Raw genomic sequence first — 17,892 nt, forward strand, 5'->3', positions numbered from 1 at the left:
ACCTCTCCTTCGCTGTCCTCTCCTCTTCCCCGGCGTGCTCTCTTCTACAGCAGGAGCTGTCATGAGGTGCGCTTCGACGAACGAAGGTGGCATCGCGGCGGCGCGGGCTCGCGAAGCCGAAGCGAAACGGGCGCGTCGTCAAATCGACCCGGAATTGAGAGCTCGAGAAGCTGCAGCGGCGCGGGCACGTCGACAAGCAGACCCGGGTTTTGTATCAACATCGCATTCTCAAATTTCAAGCTGGCAACCTTAGCAGCAAGAGCGATTAACTTTACAGACCGCAAGGCCGTTATACTGAAGGGGTTACGTTCCCCTGAGCTTGAAGTCATATATGACGAGTAACAACAGGTGAACCTCGAATGGAAGGACCAGGAACAGTGATGAAGAAAATAAAAGACTGACAGAACTTTTAGTCAACTCATGGCTGCTTCGCATACTACTCAGGGTTCCCTTTACGGGGAGATGGTGAGTTTTTTGTTTTCGCTCAGTTCCGACACACTGCGTACCTGTTCTCGCGAAGACCTTGCGTGAGAAAGGGCTTGAAGCCCTGGTAGGCGGCAAAGTCCTTCCAGTAGAACTCGAGCCGAAACAGGCTGCGGTTTGCCGTGAGCATCGTTTCGAAGGCTTGTCCCATCACACCGTCGATCACCCAGCCCTCCACTGTGAGCAGCCGCACGTTGCGGCACTTTGCCAGCGCGGCCAGGATCAGGACGGCGGCGGGTGACGTCAGACGGCAGCGCAGTCGGAGAACCTTGAGCTTAGTGCACGTCCGGATCAACTCCGCCACGCAGTTTCCACCCATTTCGGACAAACCCTGTGTGTTGGAGGAAAGGTGGTGTACGGTGTTGCACGGTGCAAGTACGACTGTTTGCGAAAACAAAAAGGCAACAAATACGCAAGAAACGATGTGGTAAACGAAAACCCCCAGGCCTGCGCTGAAACCGCAGCACAGTAACAGCGAAAGCTGGAAGAGCGGTGTTTCTAAAGCACATTAGAGAGTTTTAGTGCTGGGGACCCCAAGCCACCTGCGTACGCACGCTCTTGCGTTCCTTTGTACTCCCAGCCGCATCCACCGCCCCCAAGCCCGCGGGTCCCCAGCACTAAAACTCGCTATTGTAAGCTCTCTTGGGGCTACTAATACAAGTACACTAGCAAGGTACCCACTACGCCATAAATCACATTTTTTGTGAAGTTCGAAAGCACCTACTAAGCCATTATCCGTCAGTCTGCGGAGAAGCGAGGCACCAGCTACATGTTTGTAAGCATTATGTGCACTTTGTTGACGCGACGACTGATGACGATGAAGAATTATGGCTCAACCCTTTGTAATGGGTTGGAAGCTTTAAACGGCCCACCAGTTAAGTAATTTGCATTAGGTGACGCCCGTTCCTTATGTCCCTCTCCCGCCATACTGTATAACATACGTTGACGTGGGAGAGAGGGGGGGGGGGCGAAGAACATTACTGAGACCCCGAGGAAATGGATCATGCGCTTATGGGCTTCCTTGACAACTAATACAAGTGCATTTGCGAGGAACCCACTATGCTATAAATCATTGCAATTTTTGAGAATTAGGAAAGCAGGCATTATGCCATTTTTCGTCATTCTACGGAGAGCCGTGGTACCTGCTAAACGCATGTAAGGCATTATGCGCACTTTGTTGATGCTGTGCCTGATGACGATGAAGAATTATGGCGGAGCCCTTTGTAATGGGTTGGAAGCATTCAACAACCTTCTCGTTGCGCAATTCGCATTGTGTGACGCCTGATTACACAATTCGCGTTGTGCGACCACTCGGTGTTTATTTTACTCTTCTACCACGCTATATTGCATATGTTAATGTGGTTCCTTCCCGACATGAAGCCTGTATAGGACCTTTTTGCAAAGCAGTTTCAAGCACCGGCATGGCTCAGAGGTTGAATACTGGGCTCCCACGCAGAGGGCCCAGGTACGAACCTCGTTCCATCCTGGAATCTTATTTCGTTTTCTTTTTTTTCTTATTTCGAGCGATGGTGGTTACGGACACCGGCGGCGGCGGACAACTACGGTGCCAAAAACGGCCGGTGAAATGATCTCATAACAGCTTTCGCTGTAAAATATACCGTGAATGAACAGGTCTATAAGTTGTAGCAGTGAAATGTGCAACGTATGCAATAATGAAAGGATTAGTGGGTTTTAACGTCCCAAAACCACGATAGGATTACGAGGGACGCCGTCGTTGGGGGATCCGGAAATTTCGACCACCTGTGGTTCTGTAACGGACACCTAAATCTAAGTTGCGGGCATCAGGCATTTTTGCCCCCATCGAAAATGCGACCGCCGCTGCGGGGATTCGATCCCGCGACCTTCGGCTCAGCAGTCTGGGAGCATATCCACCAGACCACTACGGCGGGCGCGAAGCACCTCAAAAGAGGCGCTCAACGGGATCCCAGAGCGGGACTTCCAAGTCGCCAATAAACACGCAACTTTGCTTGCTGGGTCGCTGTGTACAAGGTTCTTATTTGCACCATCACCACTGGACCACCGTCGCGGACGACAAATGAAATAATGTCATTGGCGATTGACATTAGATCTGATAAGATACGTCGTGCTAGTGTCCATCAAGCCGGCTAGAAGCACGGTTTCTATAAAAAAAGACGGGGTTGGGGCAATCTCAGCTGTGTAGATAGCTTGAAACGTCGTGGTATCATGTGACCGGATAGACCAATATGACGTAGACTTTAATGACTGTGGTGCATCAACGTACAAACAGAAAAACAAACGCACTCAATCATCAAGTTTGCGCTCCTTTTCAAGAGTGCTGGCTATGTGGGGCCTCCAATTCCATAGCACAATCATAACACGAATGAAATTTGTTGCTTGGTGTAGAGTTCTCCGCATGGGAAACGCAACTTTGTGTTGTCTCTTCTAAGAGGAGAACTTTAAGAGCGCTTTCGTCAGACATGGGCAGCTTTTTTTTAAGTAGCCAAGCATTTAAAAGAATGCGAAATGAACATTGCACGCGTACGTTTAGTGGAGAAATTACACGTTGCCTGTGGTACTTGTGCGATTTATGGGGCTGGAGTCCCATAAACCCCACAAGCCCCTCGACCACCTCTAAACCTCTCAGAAACCTCCGCCAGAACAATTTCTTCTTGCCGAGCTGTGATACGAAACATCCGGCTGCACCATAAGTCATCCCGGTATATTTCCTACATGATCTCTACGCTCAAAACGACGTTTAGGACACGAGCATTCTGCGAATTCTTGCTGGCTACCGTAGGTAACCCAAGCTCAAGTTCGATCGCGACGCTCGCGCCGCCGAACTATGCGTTACTGGGAATAGACGCTGGTGGCGAAGGCTGTAGGTCGCCCGATTTAGCGGCGGTGCCGGCATCGTCGTCGTCGTCTGGGACGCGTGAACGCATGTGCTCCTCATTGGGCTCGGAGCACCGCTAGTCAGCATTAGTTAGATTGTGACGCACCACAGACGCAATCCGAGAGCTCTGCGCGTGCGCGGAAGCGGGGACTGCCGTGTTGTGGAGAGAGGAGACGCGTCGTGGATATTCCCCTTCACGAAAGAGCAGTGGCGCTGCTCGACGTTGCTTCGGAAGCCTATAGCCCGTACGATTATACGAGAAGACATGATTCATACGACATTCATAAGAGATTATTGGACATAACGCATGTGTGTCATGAAAATTTTCGATAGGGACCGCATGCCTTTGACCAGGTCGAGCAGTTTCAGTGGTCGGGAGTATCGACGAGCACCTCCGCAGTCTCCTGGGCACGTCTGCAACATGCGAGCCGCCTATTTGCGCTAAAATTTCCACAACTTTTCAGCTACATTTTAAACCGAAATTTACATGTCACAACTACATTTCAAACTAATATGTCATGAACCAAGTAATTCTGCGATACCGCCAACAACGCGGCGGCCTTTGAGTTTTTCGTTTTGTTATAAGACTAATAAATGTCACGGATATCAAGCGTCACCAAATAAAGTCCCCACTCAGTTCGCTATAGCCCATAATTCGCTATATAAGTGTTCGTTATAGAGAGGTTCGAGCCGACCACAGTCTCGGCGCCAGTCTGTCGTTTCTGAGCCTTTGTTTCGTATTCCTTTCCTCGCGCTGCACATCCTTGGTATGCATTAGTGCGTAAGCGGACAAAATTGCAATTTTCTATTTGTTTGGATGAACAGAATTTGCTGTACGCTTCGTACTGAAACTAACAGGAAAGCAGCTGCAGTACACAAATACTCCGTTGGCAAGAAGTGAGCGCCTAACCCTTGTCGCGTTACGTAATTTAATATTGACTAGCTGCGCCACTGTCCTTATGGCGCTTTTTTTTCTTTTTATCTGGGTTTCACCTCGTTCTGACTTGCTTTTGCCTAGCCTCCGGGGGGCAGTACTTACATTTTCACTCCTTTGCCAAGGTTTTTCTTTTTTCAATAAAACTTAATTTCTTACCCGCTTCTGCTTTTTACCAGTTTCAATTTCTTTGTACACACAATGAAACACGCATAAGAATGAGCGCGTTAACTTACCCCGTTGCTCTTGATGGAGAAGCTTTCCAGCGTGTCGGCAGCGGCCATCAGGTTAAGCAGAATGCGCTCGACCTGCGAGCTGTCGCCAATGGACAGGGACACCTTGGCAAAATGCGTCTGGTTCGGGAGAATATCCCAGTCGTGGTAATTCTGAATGAGGCACTCGGTGCAGACGAGCGTGATCTTGCTGCGGACGCCGGCTTCCGTGATGCACCGGAACATTTGCCGCTGCTGCTTGGCATCGCCGACAACGGCTCCCACGTTGAGTTCCTTGAAGTTGCTGTGCTGCAAGAACTCCGCGATGGCACTCGCGAAGCGCTCCACGGCCTCGCACTCGATCCCGCATTCGTCCAGGTGGAGCTCCTCAAGCTTGCTGCTTTCGAGCGCTTCGGCGAGCGCGCCCGACTGGGCGAGGTTGATGGTCGATCCGGAGAGTATCAAGGTTCGCACGCAACTGCGCCGTACAATCCACAATAGGGCATTCATGGAGCGGTGGGCGGTATGCATCTCGCTCAAGTCGAGGCTCATTTTGAGGCGTAGGGGAAGCTCGCGTCTTTCAAGTGACAGACGAAGGGATTCGAGATCTTCCGAGCTCCGGATCATCGGCTCCAGCGTGAGTTCGGCGAGTGCCCCGCTGAGGGTTAGGCAATTAAGCAAGCTGCGAATACTGAAGTCGACGTGCACATAAAGTCTCGACAGAGTGCTTGATTTGCCCAGTAAGGACAGTGCATTCTCGAACGTCCTTGTGTGTATGCTGGCGCTCGTCTTTATGCGCAAATCCTCGAGCCTCTGGATTTTGTGCACCGCCCCTATGAGAGAGTAAAAGGTTGCGGCGCTGAACTCAACGTCGATGAGAACGACGGCGACGATAGAGGCTTTCCTTCGTTCCAAAAAATCTATCAGGACCAATGCGTCGGTCTCACAGATGTACATAGAGGACAATCCCAGCTCTCGCAGATTACAAAGGTCCTTTAGCACGTGCATCCATGGTTCGCGGGATGTTGAGGAATCTGGCAAGTCGCCGACAGACATTTCCTTGAACGGGTTGTCGCCCATTATCTCAAGCTTTGTCACGTACATCGTGAGTTTCAGCATACTGAGGAACAGAAGTCCGTGTCTAGGTGCCACGACGGGAACGGATATGGAAACTGAAGAGATGCAACGATGTTGTTCCAAGAGCCACAGGCACAGGCACAGAAACTTGGCGTCGTCCGCTGCCAGCAGGTCTTCCGGGTTGACATTAAGGGTGCGAAAGCGAAGCGTTCCCGCGTCTACCTCGACGAGCTCGATTCCGCGGGGGCCGAACAGTCTGGTCCACCCTTTCTGCTGCCCGAGAGCCCAGCATTCGAGGACGCCGTCGTAATCATCAATGTGTGTGCAGCATCGGCTCACGCGCCTGTCACGCGCCTTCTCGCTAACAAACTCCCGGTCGGCAGCCGTGAAAATGGCGCGTACTACGTCGGCAGTCGGGAACAGGGAGTAGGCCGAAGCCACCAGCCCGTCGACGAATTGTTTGAAACTTCGAGTCTCGCCTTCCTGCTGCAAGAAAGAATCGGCAGAAAGAGGTAAGCCATCGCCGTGCACAACTAAGGAGCATAGAGAAGACTGAAGAACACACCAAAGCGCTGCGCTTTCTCTTCCAGTATCCTATTCTGTCACTTTCAAGCGCTATTTGCACGATGTTCAAGAACTATTACCAACAAGCCTGTTCTCCATCTCGGAAGTTCTCTTCCGCACTGTGAAGGCTACAGGGCCCCTTAGCCAATAGGAAAGGTGATTAGCCCCTCCACATGTATTCAAGCGTGTCACGTCGTCTGCTCGGCGCCCGCCTGTCGTCTCCTTGCACGCGTAGGGCGAATGATGCGAACAGACGGCATCGCCGAAATAGAAATGGCTGCACCCATCTCAGCTGGTGCCCTCCGCTTCGAAATTATCAAGCCGTCATCGCGCACTGTCTGACCCGTAAGTTACAAACTGACGTTTTTATTTACTGTAGAATAACGTGCTGACGCTTCGACATCAATGCATTCGTCACTATATTGCGCTAATTCTAAAAATCGTTCTCAATTTCTCGGCGCATTAAGCTTACAGGCGTGGCTAAACAAACAGCTGACCTAGTAAAGAACGACAAACTGTACTCCATGCTTTGCCCTCAGCGTGAGATGGCACAAAGCGATTACTTATTTCACCATTTATTTGTTGTTGCCAGCGCAGCGAGCGAATAGCAAGCGCAAGTTCGGATCGAAGCGGGTGGTCGCGTCTGCATGGTTACTGCCATGTAGATTTGTAACCACAGTTACAGGTGGTTACTGACAGCAATTAAAGGCGACAGCGGCGAAAGGTCTCAACCCTGCCACTTGCAAGGCAATAGTACCTGGAACCAGGGGCGTACCCGGAAATTTTTTCTGGGGGGGGGGGGGTTCAACCATACTTTATGTATGTTCGTGCGTGCCTTTGTATGAGTGCGTGCCTATATACCCAAGCAAAACTGAAAAATTTCGGGGGGGGGGGAGGTTTGAACCCCCCCAACCCCCCCCCCCCTTGGCTACGCCCCTGTCTGGAACTATGCTTTGCTGCGCAAGCGTTTGGCTTGCTAAAACCCCGTAGCTTTGGTAGTGCTGACAAGTAGTGGTGAGACGGAGTGCAGTTCTACGCTCTTCTATAGTTATTACTATTTATTAGCAAGTACGTCCTTGCCGCAGCGCCAGCGAACTATTTAGCCATGACAGCTACTGTGTTTTTTGGCGCAGAGAGCACACCATCTCCTTTGACGTTACAGCTGCTTCAAAGTGGCGCAAATGCAATAATTGCATTTGTGGATGAGACAGTGTGCATATTGACATGTGCCGTGAACAATAACGGTAATGTGGGCGAGTTGGTTAACGCGCATTCTCAAGAGTTTACAGGGCATGCCCGCAAGTACTGGCAGAAAGGAGCCACAGTAAATTAATGAAGGCAAAGAGGTAAATTACAGGTATTTGTAGCACGCGGGGCAGTTCTGTTTTGGTTGACCCATCAGCGCTCGCGTGCATCCCTCTTTGCCTTCCCTACTTCGCTGTGCCGCCTTTTTATAGTGCAGCTCTAAGGCGGCCTTTCCTGCGTGGAGCAGCATCGGCGTAACCGATAGAGCGAACGAGGACGAAAGAGGGCCAACGCGGGGAGCGCGCGCAGATAAGGATGAACGACGGCGATAGAGAGGAGAGCGCGAGGAGGAAGAGGGAACGACAGTGGCGATACAGCAGGTTCCGCGGCGGCCACCCAAAAAATTGGCCGCGTATCTGCGTGCTTCGCTGCAAATGTCGTGTAAAGACGATAGAAGAGGCGCTGTGTGAGATATGGACGCCATCTGGCAATACGTCGGGAAACATGAGTGCTGTGTTGCGTGCTGGTAGTCCCGGCGCAGCAGCAGGCGAAGACCGGCGGTGACCAACGCGACCGGCGGGGACGCCAGCCAGCCCGAAAACGCGGTTTGGCGCGAAGCGCTGAAGCAGAGAAACGTCCGCACTCAACGAGTACTCTCCACACACTCTTATTTACACGTCGCCTGGGTAAAGCAGGAACGCCAGAGCGGCGCCCACAACCGGCAGCCTGAAGGCCGCCCACAACGCTGCTTTTTCATTTTTTAAATATTTTTTTTTCACCTTCTTGGCCTTCTCAAAACTAAAGTTTTTCAACACCAACCCATGGCATTCGTACAGTGCAACAGAACCGAAACCGAAACACGACAATGAGCTCGTGCGAAGGGCACGGAGGAAGGCAAATTTCAGCGCAGTCGCATTTTCAGCTTTGTTGAAACAGCGCTCACTCGACGACGACGAAGTAAAGAAGGCACAGGAGAGGCGCTGCCTGTCCCGTGCCTTCTTTTACTTCGTCGTCGTCTAGTGAGCGCTGTTTCAACAAAGCTGAACGCATACCAACTCGCTCAAGCTTCCATTCTTATGCATTTTCAGCGCAGCTTAAGAAACTAGGGTCCTTAAAATTACGTATGTATGCATTTTCTATTAAAGGAACACGCCACCTAATACTTACCTAGTGATGTTGCACCTCAGATATGCATGATATTTACTTTTTTATCGACAACGTTCACAAGTATGAACAGCCGTACCAGTTCAAGACGGCTGGCCCTTGGGCAAGTGGTTCAACTTTGGCCGAGTGGCTGAATCGAGGGACGTGCCGACAAACAGAAGGACAGACAGACCAAAATTTCTGCGTTTAAGTTCCCCAAGAAAGACTATCGTCTTTAATAGTATGCGTCGTCGCGCGTCGGCTCTCGTGGAACGCACCCACGTACTGCCTTCCGCGTTTAGCGAAGCAGTCACTCTACGCTCCGTTTGAGCTGGCTTGATGTGAACTGGGCTGCACGAAATTGTGCACGCCAGTCACGCTACTCACGGCGTTCTCTTTTTAATGTAAAGCGTCTCAGCCAGTTCTTTCTGAACAATGAGGGACGCAACTGGTGGAAGTATGCCGCTGCTAAACGAGCTGCCCGAGCAGAGGCTCAACGCTGCCGACGCCAGAATCCGGAGTGGCGCGCCGCCAAAACAGAAGCATTGGCGTCAACTTATCGCAAAATCAAAACACCTAAATACCTTCGCTCAGATTTCGTATCAGGCAGTATCATAGCCGTCAGTGAATTTTTTCAGCACTTACGTGCTTGCAAACACTTCTGTGCGTTTCAAGGTTGCCAGCTTGTTTGATTGCATGTGTATCTCGAGCGGTTAGGCTTAGCTTGGACTGTTAATTTATTACGAATGGTTACTGCTTGTTGAGTCTAGCGTGAAAGATAAGGCAGGGCATCGTCTTCAAATTGTTCTACCGCTGCATGACCTGTGCTCTTCGCAAATTGCCGAAAGACGCTATTGGGAGTGTTGCACAAGAAGGAACGTTTTAGCAGCATTTGAAGCAGAGCACGATTTCGTATTGGTGACTCCTAAAAACCACATTATCACTATCATACCATAAAGGTATGTGCAGAATGTTGCAAACACCTATAGCCTTGCCTTGGTACGTTACGAGAAAGCATTTGATTCGGCCTAAATCATAGCGGTCATACAGCCAAGAAATCAAGGTGCAGAGAACTCGCACATAAAAACAAATGGAATTACGGCGGCTTCACTGCCACCATTGTCTTCCATGAAGAAAGCAATAAAATTCATAAGTAAGCGTGTGAAGCAGGGAGATACGATTTCGCCAATGCCCTGGACAGGAAGCACTTTGGTGTAAAAAGTAACGGAGCCTTGGGAACCTACAATTCGCTGGGGACATTGCCTTGATGAGTGAATCAGGGGACCAGTTACAAAGCATGATTACTGAATTGGACAGGCAAAGCAGAAACGCGGGTCTAAATAATATCCATAAAACTAAAGTAATCAACAGTCTCGGAAGAGAACCAAGAACCGGAAGAGAAACGTCTGCTAGAGGCAGATAGTGACCACCGATCACGAACCAGGAGACGTGAAGTAACCCGAAGAATAGGAATGAGGTTGAGAGTACTTGGCCCGTATTCTCGGACCATCTGGTACTGTACCAGTGTCCCTCAAGAGAAAAGCATAACTCCCTGCATCTTACCGGTACTTAATGGGGCGGCAATGGGGGCTAGTTGGTACATCTTCATGCTTGTGATGCGCTGTAGATATACACGGACCAGAACAAACGAGGAAACAACACAGGGTGATGCGCAAACTCACAACTACTTTATTTTGATCATAGACAGCCTTACGTACGGGAAAGAAAGAATCACAAAAAAGAGGGGGGGGGAGTGTTCAGTGATTAGTCAGTAGAACACAAAAAATATGAAAAAGAAAAGCCCATGAGGGCTTCAAACAATGTCGCCGAAACGTATCAAGAAATTACGTATGCGGTGGTCCTTGAAGGATACTTTCATATTGTTTTGTGTTCTACTGTGTTATTACTGAACCCTCCCCGCCCCCCCCCCCCTCATTTAGATAAGAGGCAGCTTTTGCTCGGGGCTGTGTCCGGCGGCGATGGTGGCGTCCGCGCTCCACTGCGCATGCGCCTACTCTCCCACTCTCCTTTACGCAGGTGTTCGGTCACCGTCTCTCCTCTCCTCCCCGCGCTGCAACCGCGGCGCAGCCTCTCCTCCCACAGCCTGTAACCCACTTTCTCCTCTCCCTCCCCCATTTCATGCGTATATAAGCGCGTGAGCTCGGTCGGCTTACGTCATTCTCGCTTAGCTCCCGTTCAGATGAGTTGTAACAGTCAACGTCGGCGCCGCTCGTTCACTCGGCACTAACGGAAAGCAACGAGCAAACAAAACGTAATGATAACACAAACAATAAATACAAACCTCACACACTAACGGAAACGCCGAGGGAACGTGACGGAAACTTGGTGTGCGCCTCCAATGCTGCTTCGCATCCCCTCATGGTTCCCTTTACTGGGAGATGGTTTAATTTTTTTCGTGATTTATTTCGTGATAATAAGCGAACACAGTGAATCAGGAAAGACACGCGTGTTAAAGAAGTATTAGCCGAAGTCAAGGCGAAGAAATGGGCAAGGGCGGGGCAAACAGCGAGAAGGGCAGATAACCCCTGGTATCGGCGGTTAACTTAGCTCCGCATATCACACTAAAAGCTGACTCATTTTATACATGCGATAGTCATGTGTAGGGGTGCTATGCAGGATGGCCCGAGTTTGGCGGTCTTTCCGAGCTTTGGCGACACCCCCTTTTGAACAAGCTAACAGTACGAAAAGATCAAATCCATCCCTGAGCGCGCGCTGCGCTCCTTTGGTTACTATGGAGCGCGGCGTCACGTCATGTGCGGTCGACAAAGTTTGGCGGTGTTTTCAAACCAGAGACGCCTTGCTTTCACTTGTTTATCGTTGGACTGAGTGCAGGAAGTGCACCGATGCTAGCAAAGTGTCAGGAACTTTCACGGACGATATTTTTTTCGAGTTACGGGCTATTTAAATACTTTTTCGGGCGTTTAATATCTGCACTAAGTATCCTTTAGAATAATCAGCACCCTGGCCTCTGAGATTAGCTCCAGCCGAGCGCCTTACAACACCGCGGCCGAAATAAATCGCCGAGCCCACGTGTGTAATCATGGTCACCCTGTACATTCTAGCGCGTTGCTAGGCCGGCGCGCGCCCTTTTCATCCTCTTCCTCATCTGCTAACTCCCGAAGCTCGTGCGCCCTGCTGATTAGCTAACTGGGTGGGTGGTATACCTAGCTACTTAAGACAGGGCATCCTATGACCAAGCTAACTAAGCCAAGTCATGATGAAGGGAACGAACTACACCGACCAAACAAAAGCTTAAAATAAAACGACGTTTCGGCTTTCATACGGAAGCCTTGTTCACAAACCTTGTTAACAAGGCCTTTTACCGAAACGTCGTTTTCTTTTAAGCTTTTATTTGGTCGGTGTAGTTCGTTCCCTTCATCAGGTTTCCTCCCGACCAGACGGGTTTCCGTCGAACTCTCGATTTCATAAGCCAAGTCATGCTAAAACCGAGCTGATTAAGACATCGTACTAAGACCATGCTAATGAAGCCGTGTAAAGCTACGATCGAGCTAATGAGGACCGTGCTGATCAACGCGATGCTATTTAGGTGCGCTAATTAAAGCCGGACTAATTAGCACCTTACTCAAAAAGGACATGCTAATTAAGCGCGTGCCCAATAGGTCTGCGCTAATTAGATCTGTACTAGTTAGGGTCCTGTGTAATTAAAGCCGAAAAATTAATGTGGAGGTAGTGAAATCATTATCAATTGGGACAACTATTCAATACCATGTTAATTACGACCTAGATAATTAATACCATCTAAATTGAGATCGAACTGACGTGGTCTTCATTCCGAAGCAGACCGAGCAGACTGGGTAGACGAGCCACGTAAAAAGCTGGAAGAAGCTAGGGGAACACAAGTTCCTCTATTCCAGCCTTGCTTGCACAAGTAGTGCAAGCTGACCAAATTATTTTGCATGCTAAGAAGCTGCTGCTTAGCGCTTACCGCATGAAACGTTTGACAAGCACACCGGCACTGTGACAGTCCGGAGTTGAATTGGGGCCTTTTCAATATCAACGAGTTTGTACCAGAGTTCGCGCGAAAATCAATTTGACAGACCCCCGCGGCGCTGATGGGGTCCGCACACCGCGTTTGCTCTTGCCAAGGAGCAGTGCTCACGCCGCAACGCCATCGAACGGCACGATTCATCTATAAAGCTTAATCGCACAGACTGCACACGCCCACGAAGAACTAAAGGTCATATCACGTGGCTACGATGTCTCGCATTCAATTTCACCGCGCTCACGATGGACCACTCAAAGCCATGCACCAAATGCCCCTGGCGGCATTTGTGGCGAGAAATGTTACTATTAACTTGCTTCCCGGGACGTTGTTTGTAGTGATCCGCTACTGCATAAAAATATTCAGACGTGCAATGTAAGTAGCAGTAACCTGTCCATTTATTTAGCTGTAACATTCGAGAGAAGCGAAACGAGCTGCACGAGGGTGCTGCGTGTGAGGCTTTGTTGCCTTCGAGAGTGAAAATTTCCATGCTGCAGGTGGAACGAAAGAACATGTCCGAAAGAGGACAAATGCCCATGAACACGCCCGTCGGATGAGTGTTCATGGGCGTTTCATGGGCGCGACAATCATGCTGGCGTCGATGCACTGTTGAAATGTTGACCGAGTGGCGGCGCTGACGCGCTCGCACGCGGTGTTCTTTGAAAACCGCCGCAAATGCCCTACATGCGTTTGTGACGCGATGCTCGTTCTTGTAGCCGTTTTTAGCAACGCTTCTATCGCGCGCACGGCACTGTCTTCCTATTATGACCGCCGTAGTGCGAGCTCGCAGCAAACTTGCGTGCCCGAGAAGCTCGAGCTATCCTGCATAGCAACCTAGCACTTCCTTTGGAGAGGCATGTTGACTACGAGAGTCGTGGGACGCACCAGTTTCCAAGAGTCAATAGACCTCTCCTGAAGAGAGTCAACGTTCCTCTCTAAAGGGAGTGTTACACATGGCGACTCTCACATGTCTAAAAGGAGAGTCAGAGGGCACCTTTTTTAGAGTGTAGGTTGTGAAAGAAGGGGAAAGCAACGTTATGTTAGTCCTCGTAAACACGACTCAGGGAAAGGAAGCGCGCAGAGATACGGAAACAATACTCTGAGTCACGTCAAACAACATTCTTCAGCAGCAGGTAAGTCCTCTATCAGCCAGTTTCACGACCGCAACAGCAACAACAACGAAAAATGTGAATGTTTGCACTAAGTCGCGCTAGGCCTGGTACAACGAAGCACGGGCCCGTCGCCGCTCGTACTTCCCGTCGACAGACACGCCTAGCTTCGAGATGCGCGGCTTCCTTCTCATTCCCTTCCCAGCCCCCTTGCTACACTATACTAAACAAGGCTATGCTCTGCTAGCGTGCCTGGGTAGCCGAGTGGCGAGGACGCTCCCCTTCGGATCCAGAGTACGCGGGAAGGAATCTCGCCTTGGGAAGAGTTTTTTTTTTCGGCAGGAATTTCTCTTTCTCTTAATACCTTTATTTCCGTTTCTCTATTTCTCTGTCTCTCCATCTCTCTCTCTGTACTCGCTCTCTCACCGATCACGGTTTTTACAGGCCACGCCGTAGCATTGAATAGTGGGATTTGCCCAAATGTTGTGGCACATACCCCTTTATCATGATAGTTTTCCGGCAGGGTCGATAACACGGCTGGCTTAAAGAGCTGCGCAGTTAAAGAAAATGCGACTAACCAGCAACTGGTCCTAAACAAACACCGCGGCACTGGTCATGTTAGCCGCCAACTGATGACGTCAAACGGAGATGTGCTCCAAATTTCAGCCATCCGCTGGCGTTGTAAGCTACTGCCGCAGAGCACAGTTGCTGATCGTAAAGGACCACTCAGTGCAGTCGCGAATATACAGAGTTTTTTTTTTTTTTTTTTTTTTGAGAATGCAGATTTTTTATAGAAATCCTATGACAGTGAGGCTCGTGTCGCTTCTTCACAGGAAGTGTACGTCTAGGCGGAAAAGATTGCCGTAGATGAAATGACACTGTGGCGAGTAATGAACAAAAACTAACTTTAATTATTGACCTGAGGGGTAGGTCTTCATATTAGAAATTTGTAGTGCGTGGCAATATATGGTATGCCCTTTTTTTTTTAAAATCGCCAAAGGAGCACGTAATTCGAGTTCATGTGATTTTAAGGCCGATATCGAAACTGATGGCGCCCGACGCAAGCGAAACGCGACCACGCTGTCGCGTCAGACCGGTATTACCAATGAATAATTAAAATGTTAACCAGTTTCTTAGTCGAGTCAATGTCATTTTAGTTGCGGCAAAAATTTTCCACCTCGCCATACGGTGCGTTTGCTAAACGGCATGAGCCTGAATGTCACAGAATTCTTATCAAAAATTTATTCTCTAAAAAGAAATCCCTGTGTAGTGCTCACTATGTCATAATATGCGCGACAGTCAGGTGTATTTTCTGACTGAAGCCGCGCGCTTCACTCGTGCTCACGACTGGGTGCCATATTAATAGTAGAACACCAAGTCGGGCTAGTTTGTGTCACTGTAGCACAAACAGTTATGACCGATGGATACATGACAACACACTCCACAAGACACTTCACTTCATACACAACACCGGCCTAACGGCGCACATTTAACACAAATATACCCAACAAATATTATGCCTTAAGGGCAAGTCTCTGTCGTAAATTAAAAAAAAAAGTCGGGCTAGTTGCCTTAAATTCACTAAAAACACAAAGACGGGGAAAACAGGACTCGCGCAGGCTCAGAACGGAAAGTTTGATGTTTGAAGGGTGACATACATACACGCTGAACATTTGTTGAAATAGGATCATTGGACACGGATATGCATATGTCACAAAGTGGCACCTAAATATTTTAGCTCACAATCAGCAAGAGACACCGAGGGTTCACTTATACACCCTCGTGTATTGTTAATCTTGAATGCATCGAACAACTCGTGTGTGCTCCGGTCCTTGTGACGTCTTCGTCTTTTTAGCGCAGTTTTAGTACTCATTACCATACTAACAAATTTAAAAAGCAAGATTTGGGGAAGATGGATGCTTGGAGATAAGAAAAGATCTGAACACGGGGCCGCGTCGGAGCCAAAGTTTCGAGAAGAGTTCTTCTTCAAGGCTACAACTGAAGTTGTAGCCTTGAAAAAGACAACTGCGCTTTTCGGAATGCTGGCCGCAGCGACACGCCGTGTTCCAACAACTTTTCATACTAGCAAATCTATACTCGTTTATTTCGGATATTTAGTGTCCTAAATCATTCTCGTGCACACATATGGATTTTATATAAAGCTGGTTCAAGAAAAATAAACCAGGCTCAACGCAGCTTCGCGTTACCCTCTATGTGGCGTTGAAACATTGCTTTCGCGCAGTTCATGTCAAACCACTGAACTCGCACCCTAATTAAGTTTGTCGCCGGATAGTCAACTATCTAGTCCCGAGTAAGCGTGTTCTTTCCGAAGGACATCCACACAGCACAGTTTAGACACTTGCGCGAGCGTAGCGTTGGCTTAAATCTGATATCCCATGAGCGTGTCGGCGAGTACACGAAAACAGCCTCCTGTGGCCTGCACGAAACGCGCCCGCTTTCTCGTGCTCGAAAAAAAAAAAATTTATATCCGTGATACACCGACTGTGGCAGCGAACAAGGTTTTCAGCTTACCGGAGCTTTCTCTCCAGGCTTATCCACAGCAGGCTGGTCTTCCATGCGGCTCGGCTGCAATTAAGACGAAAGAAAAATACGATAAGAACAATGGCGTAACACTCGCCCAATAACTTGAGAACAGTATTGCCTAACTGGTTGGTTGAAGTGTTGCCATCGTGAGGATGGTTTTCAGCCGAACGCAGCAGTAGAGCGTTATAACCACCGCGGCGGGTTTCACACTTCAACGTACTGCAGTCTTAGACAATTGGCCCTTGCAGTGAGCCAAGAGTTGTGTTCCAACCGTTCCTTTTCGCTTGATTTTACAGCGAAGGTGTACAGGTGCCCCAAAAGTAAAACTGAGCACGCGAGCTGTGGCCAAAGGGGATTAAACTAAAGTCCCTGGATATTCTTGGGAAAGTACCGTCTTTCTTTTAACCAAGCCGCCACGCCGAGCACCCTCCTCTCCCGCATTCCACCTCCCCGCTTCACGGGCCGTCGCCCGACAAACGCGCACGAACCTCTCTTTTTTTTTTCGTTTTCATTTTTCGCCGAACCCGACTTCGCGGTCACCAACGTTGCGCGCGTTATCAGCGTGACATAGCATTCTTGATAGGAAAGTGGCGCGAGCCGGGTTATAGGGCCGGCGCCCGCACAGTGGCCGTTTGGAAGAAGATATAGATATGGTTTGCACACTTGGGAGAGGAGGGTTGGACAATTTGGAGAGGATATGGAGGAGACTGTCGCTACGTTCTCAATATTAAGGGACTTTAGTTTCGCCCCGTTTGGCCACAGCTCGCGTGGTTTTACTTTTGGGCACCTGTACTTGGCTAAGGTATGCTTGACTTTGGCGAAAAATACATTTCGTGAAAAAAGGGGGGTGGGGGGGGGATGAACAGAGAAGTTAAGCTCGAACTACGAACAAACTAATGGCACTGCCAGAAAGGAGCAGGAAGAAAAGATACCTTCCGCGCATGCGTAACAAGCTAACGTGCGACGTGGAACGAAATGGTCAAAGTGACGTGTTAGCAAGAAAGGGCATGACGATGCCATTCCACGACATGGCCACGGCTCCGCATTGTTCCCCATGTCTTCCATGACATGGTCTTCTCTGTTCTTTCCCCTTTTCACGAAATGTATGGCGCGCCACAGTCAAGCCTACCTAAGCAATCTAACGGCGTTTTCCATTGGGCGAGCAGGAGCAAGGGGAACGAGCAGCCAGAGCAGCACACGGGGGCAGCGAGGACGCGTGCTCTCGAATCCCGAATGGAACCATCACGCTGCTCCGAGAGCAGATCAAACAGAGGCCGCGCGTGATGCCAGGCGTCATGTGACCAAACTTTTCCGCTCGCGCGCACGCTTCGCGGACATGTTCAGACATGGCGCTCGCTCGCACTGTCCTGCCCGGGTCTCCCTTTCCGGAGGTGCATTGAGGTACGGGGGCGGAGTCACTTTTCTTTTTGTTGTTGTTCGTTTCCTGACGTCACTTCCGTTTTCTTTTTTTTTGCGGGGAGCGGCTGTATGTTTTCTGAAGTCTTTATTGTTTTCGTTTTTTTTGCGCGGGTAGGAAGGACAACACAGCAGAGCATGGACCCGACTTAATTTTTCTAGTGACTAACCCGACAGCGCCGACAGGCTGACACGATGTTCTCTGCTGACACGGGCAACACGGGCACATTTGATCGCTGCATCAAGGTCGGCTGCATGGTTTAATC

The 17,892-nt window shown here is 49.6% G+C and overlaps 1 protein-coding gene across 1 annotated transcript; it reads right to left on the reverse strand.

Moving 5' to 3' along the window:
• Positions 1–482: 482 nt before the first annotated feature.
• On the reverse strand, positions 483–16,243 carry LOC119403247 (uncharacterized). Its single transcript, XM_049418240.1, has 3 exons — positions 16,199–16,243; positions 4,529–6,067; positions 483–814 (listed from the first exon to the last, which is right to left on the reverse strand). The coding sequence occupies exons 1-3, from the start codon at positions 16,241–16,243 to the stop codon at positions 485–487; spliced, it is 1,914 nt and encodes a 637-aa protein (XP_049274197.1). The 3' UTR covers positions 483–484.
• Between the last annotated feature and the right edge of the window lie 1,649 nt (positions 16,244–17,892).

The sequence above is a fragment of the Rhipicephalus sanguineus genome, chromosome 8 (genome assembly GCF_013339695.2).
Source record: "Rhipicephalus sanguineus isolate Rsan-2018 chromosome 8, BIME_Rsan_1.4, whole genome shotgun sequence".
NCBI lineage: Eukaryota > Metazoa > Arthropoda > Arachnida > Ixodida > Ixodidae > Rhipicephalus > Rhipicephalus sanguineus.

Bases quoted from the DNA above. Each gene is read 5' to 3' on its own strand.
- LOC119403247 (XM_049418240.1), bottom strand. From the start codon at position 16,243: ATGGAAGACCAGCCTGCTGTGGATAAGCCTGGAGAGAAAGCTCCG. The intron at 6,068-16,198 runs GTAAGCTGAAAA...TCTTTCTTGCAG, and splicing joins AGCCTGGAGAGAAAGCTCCG to CAGGAAGGCGAGACTCGAAG. The intron at 815-4,528 runs GTAAGTTAACGC...TCCAACACACAG, and splicing joins TCTCCATCAAGAGCAACGGG to GGTTTGTCCGAAATGGGTGG.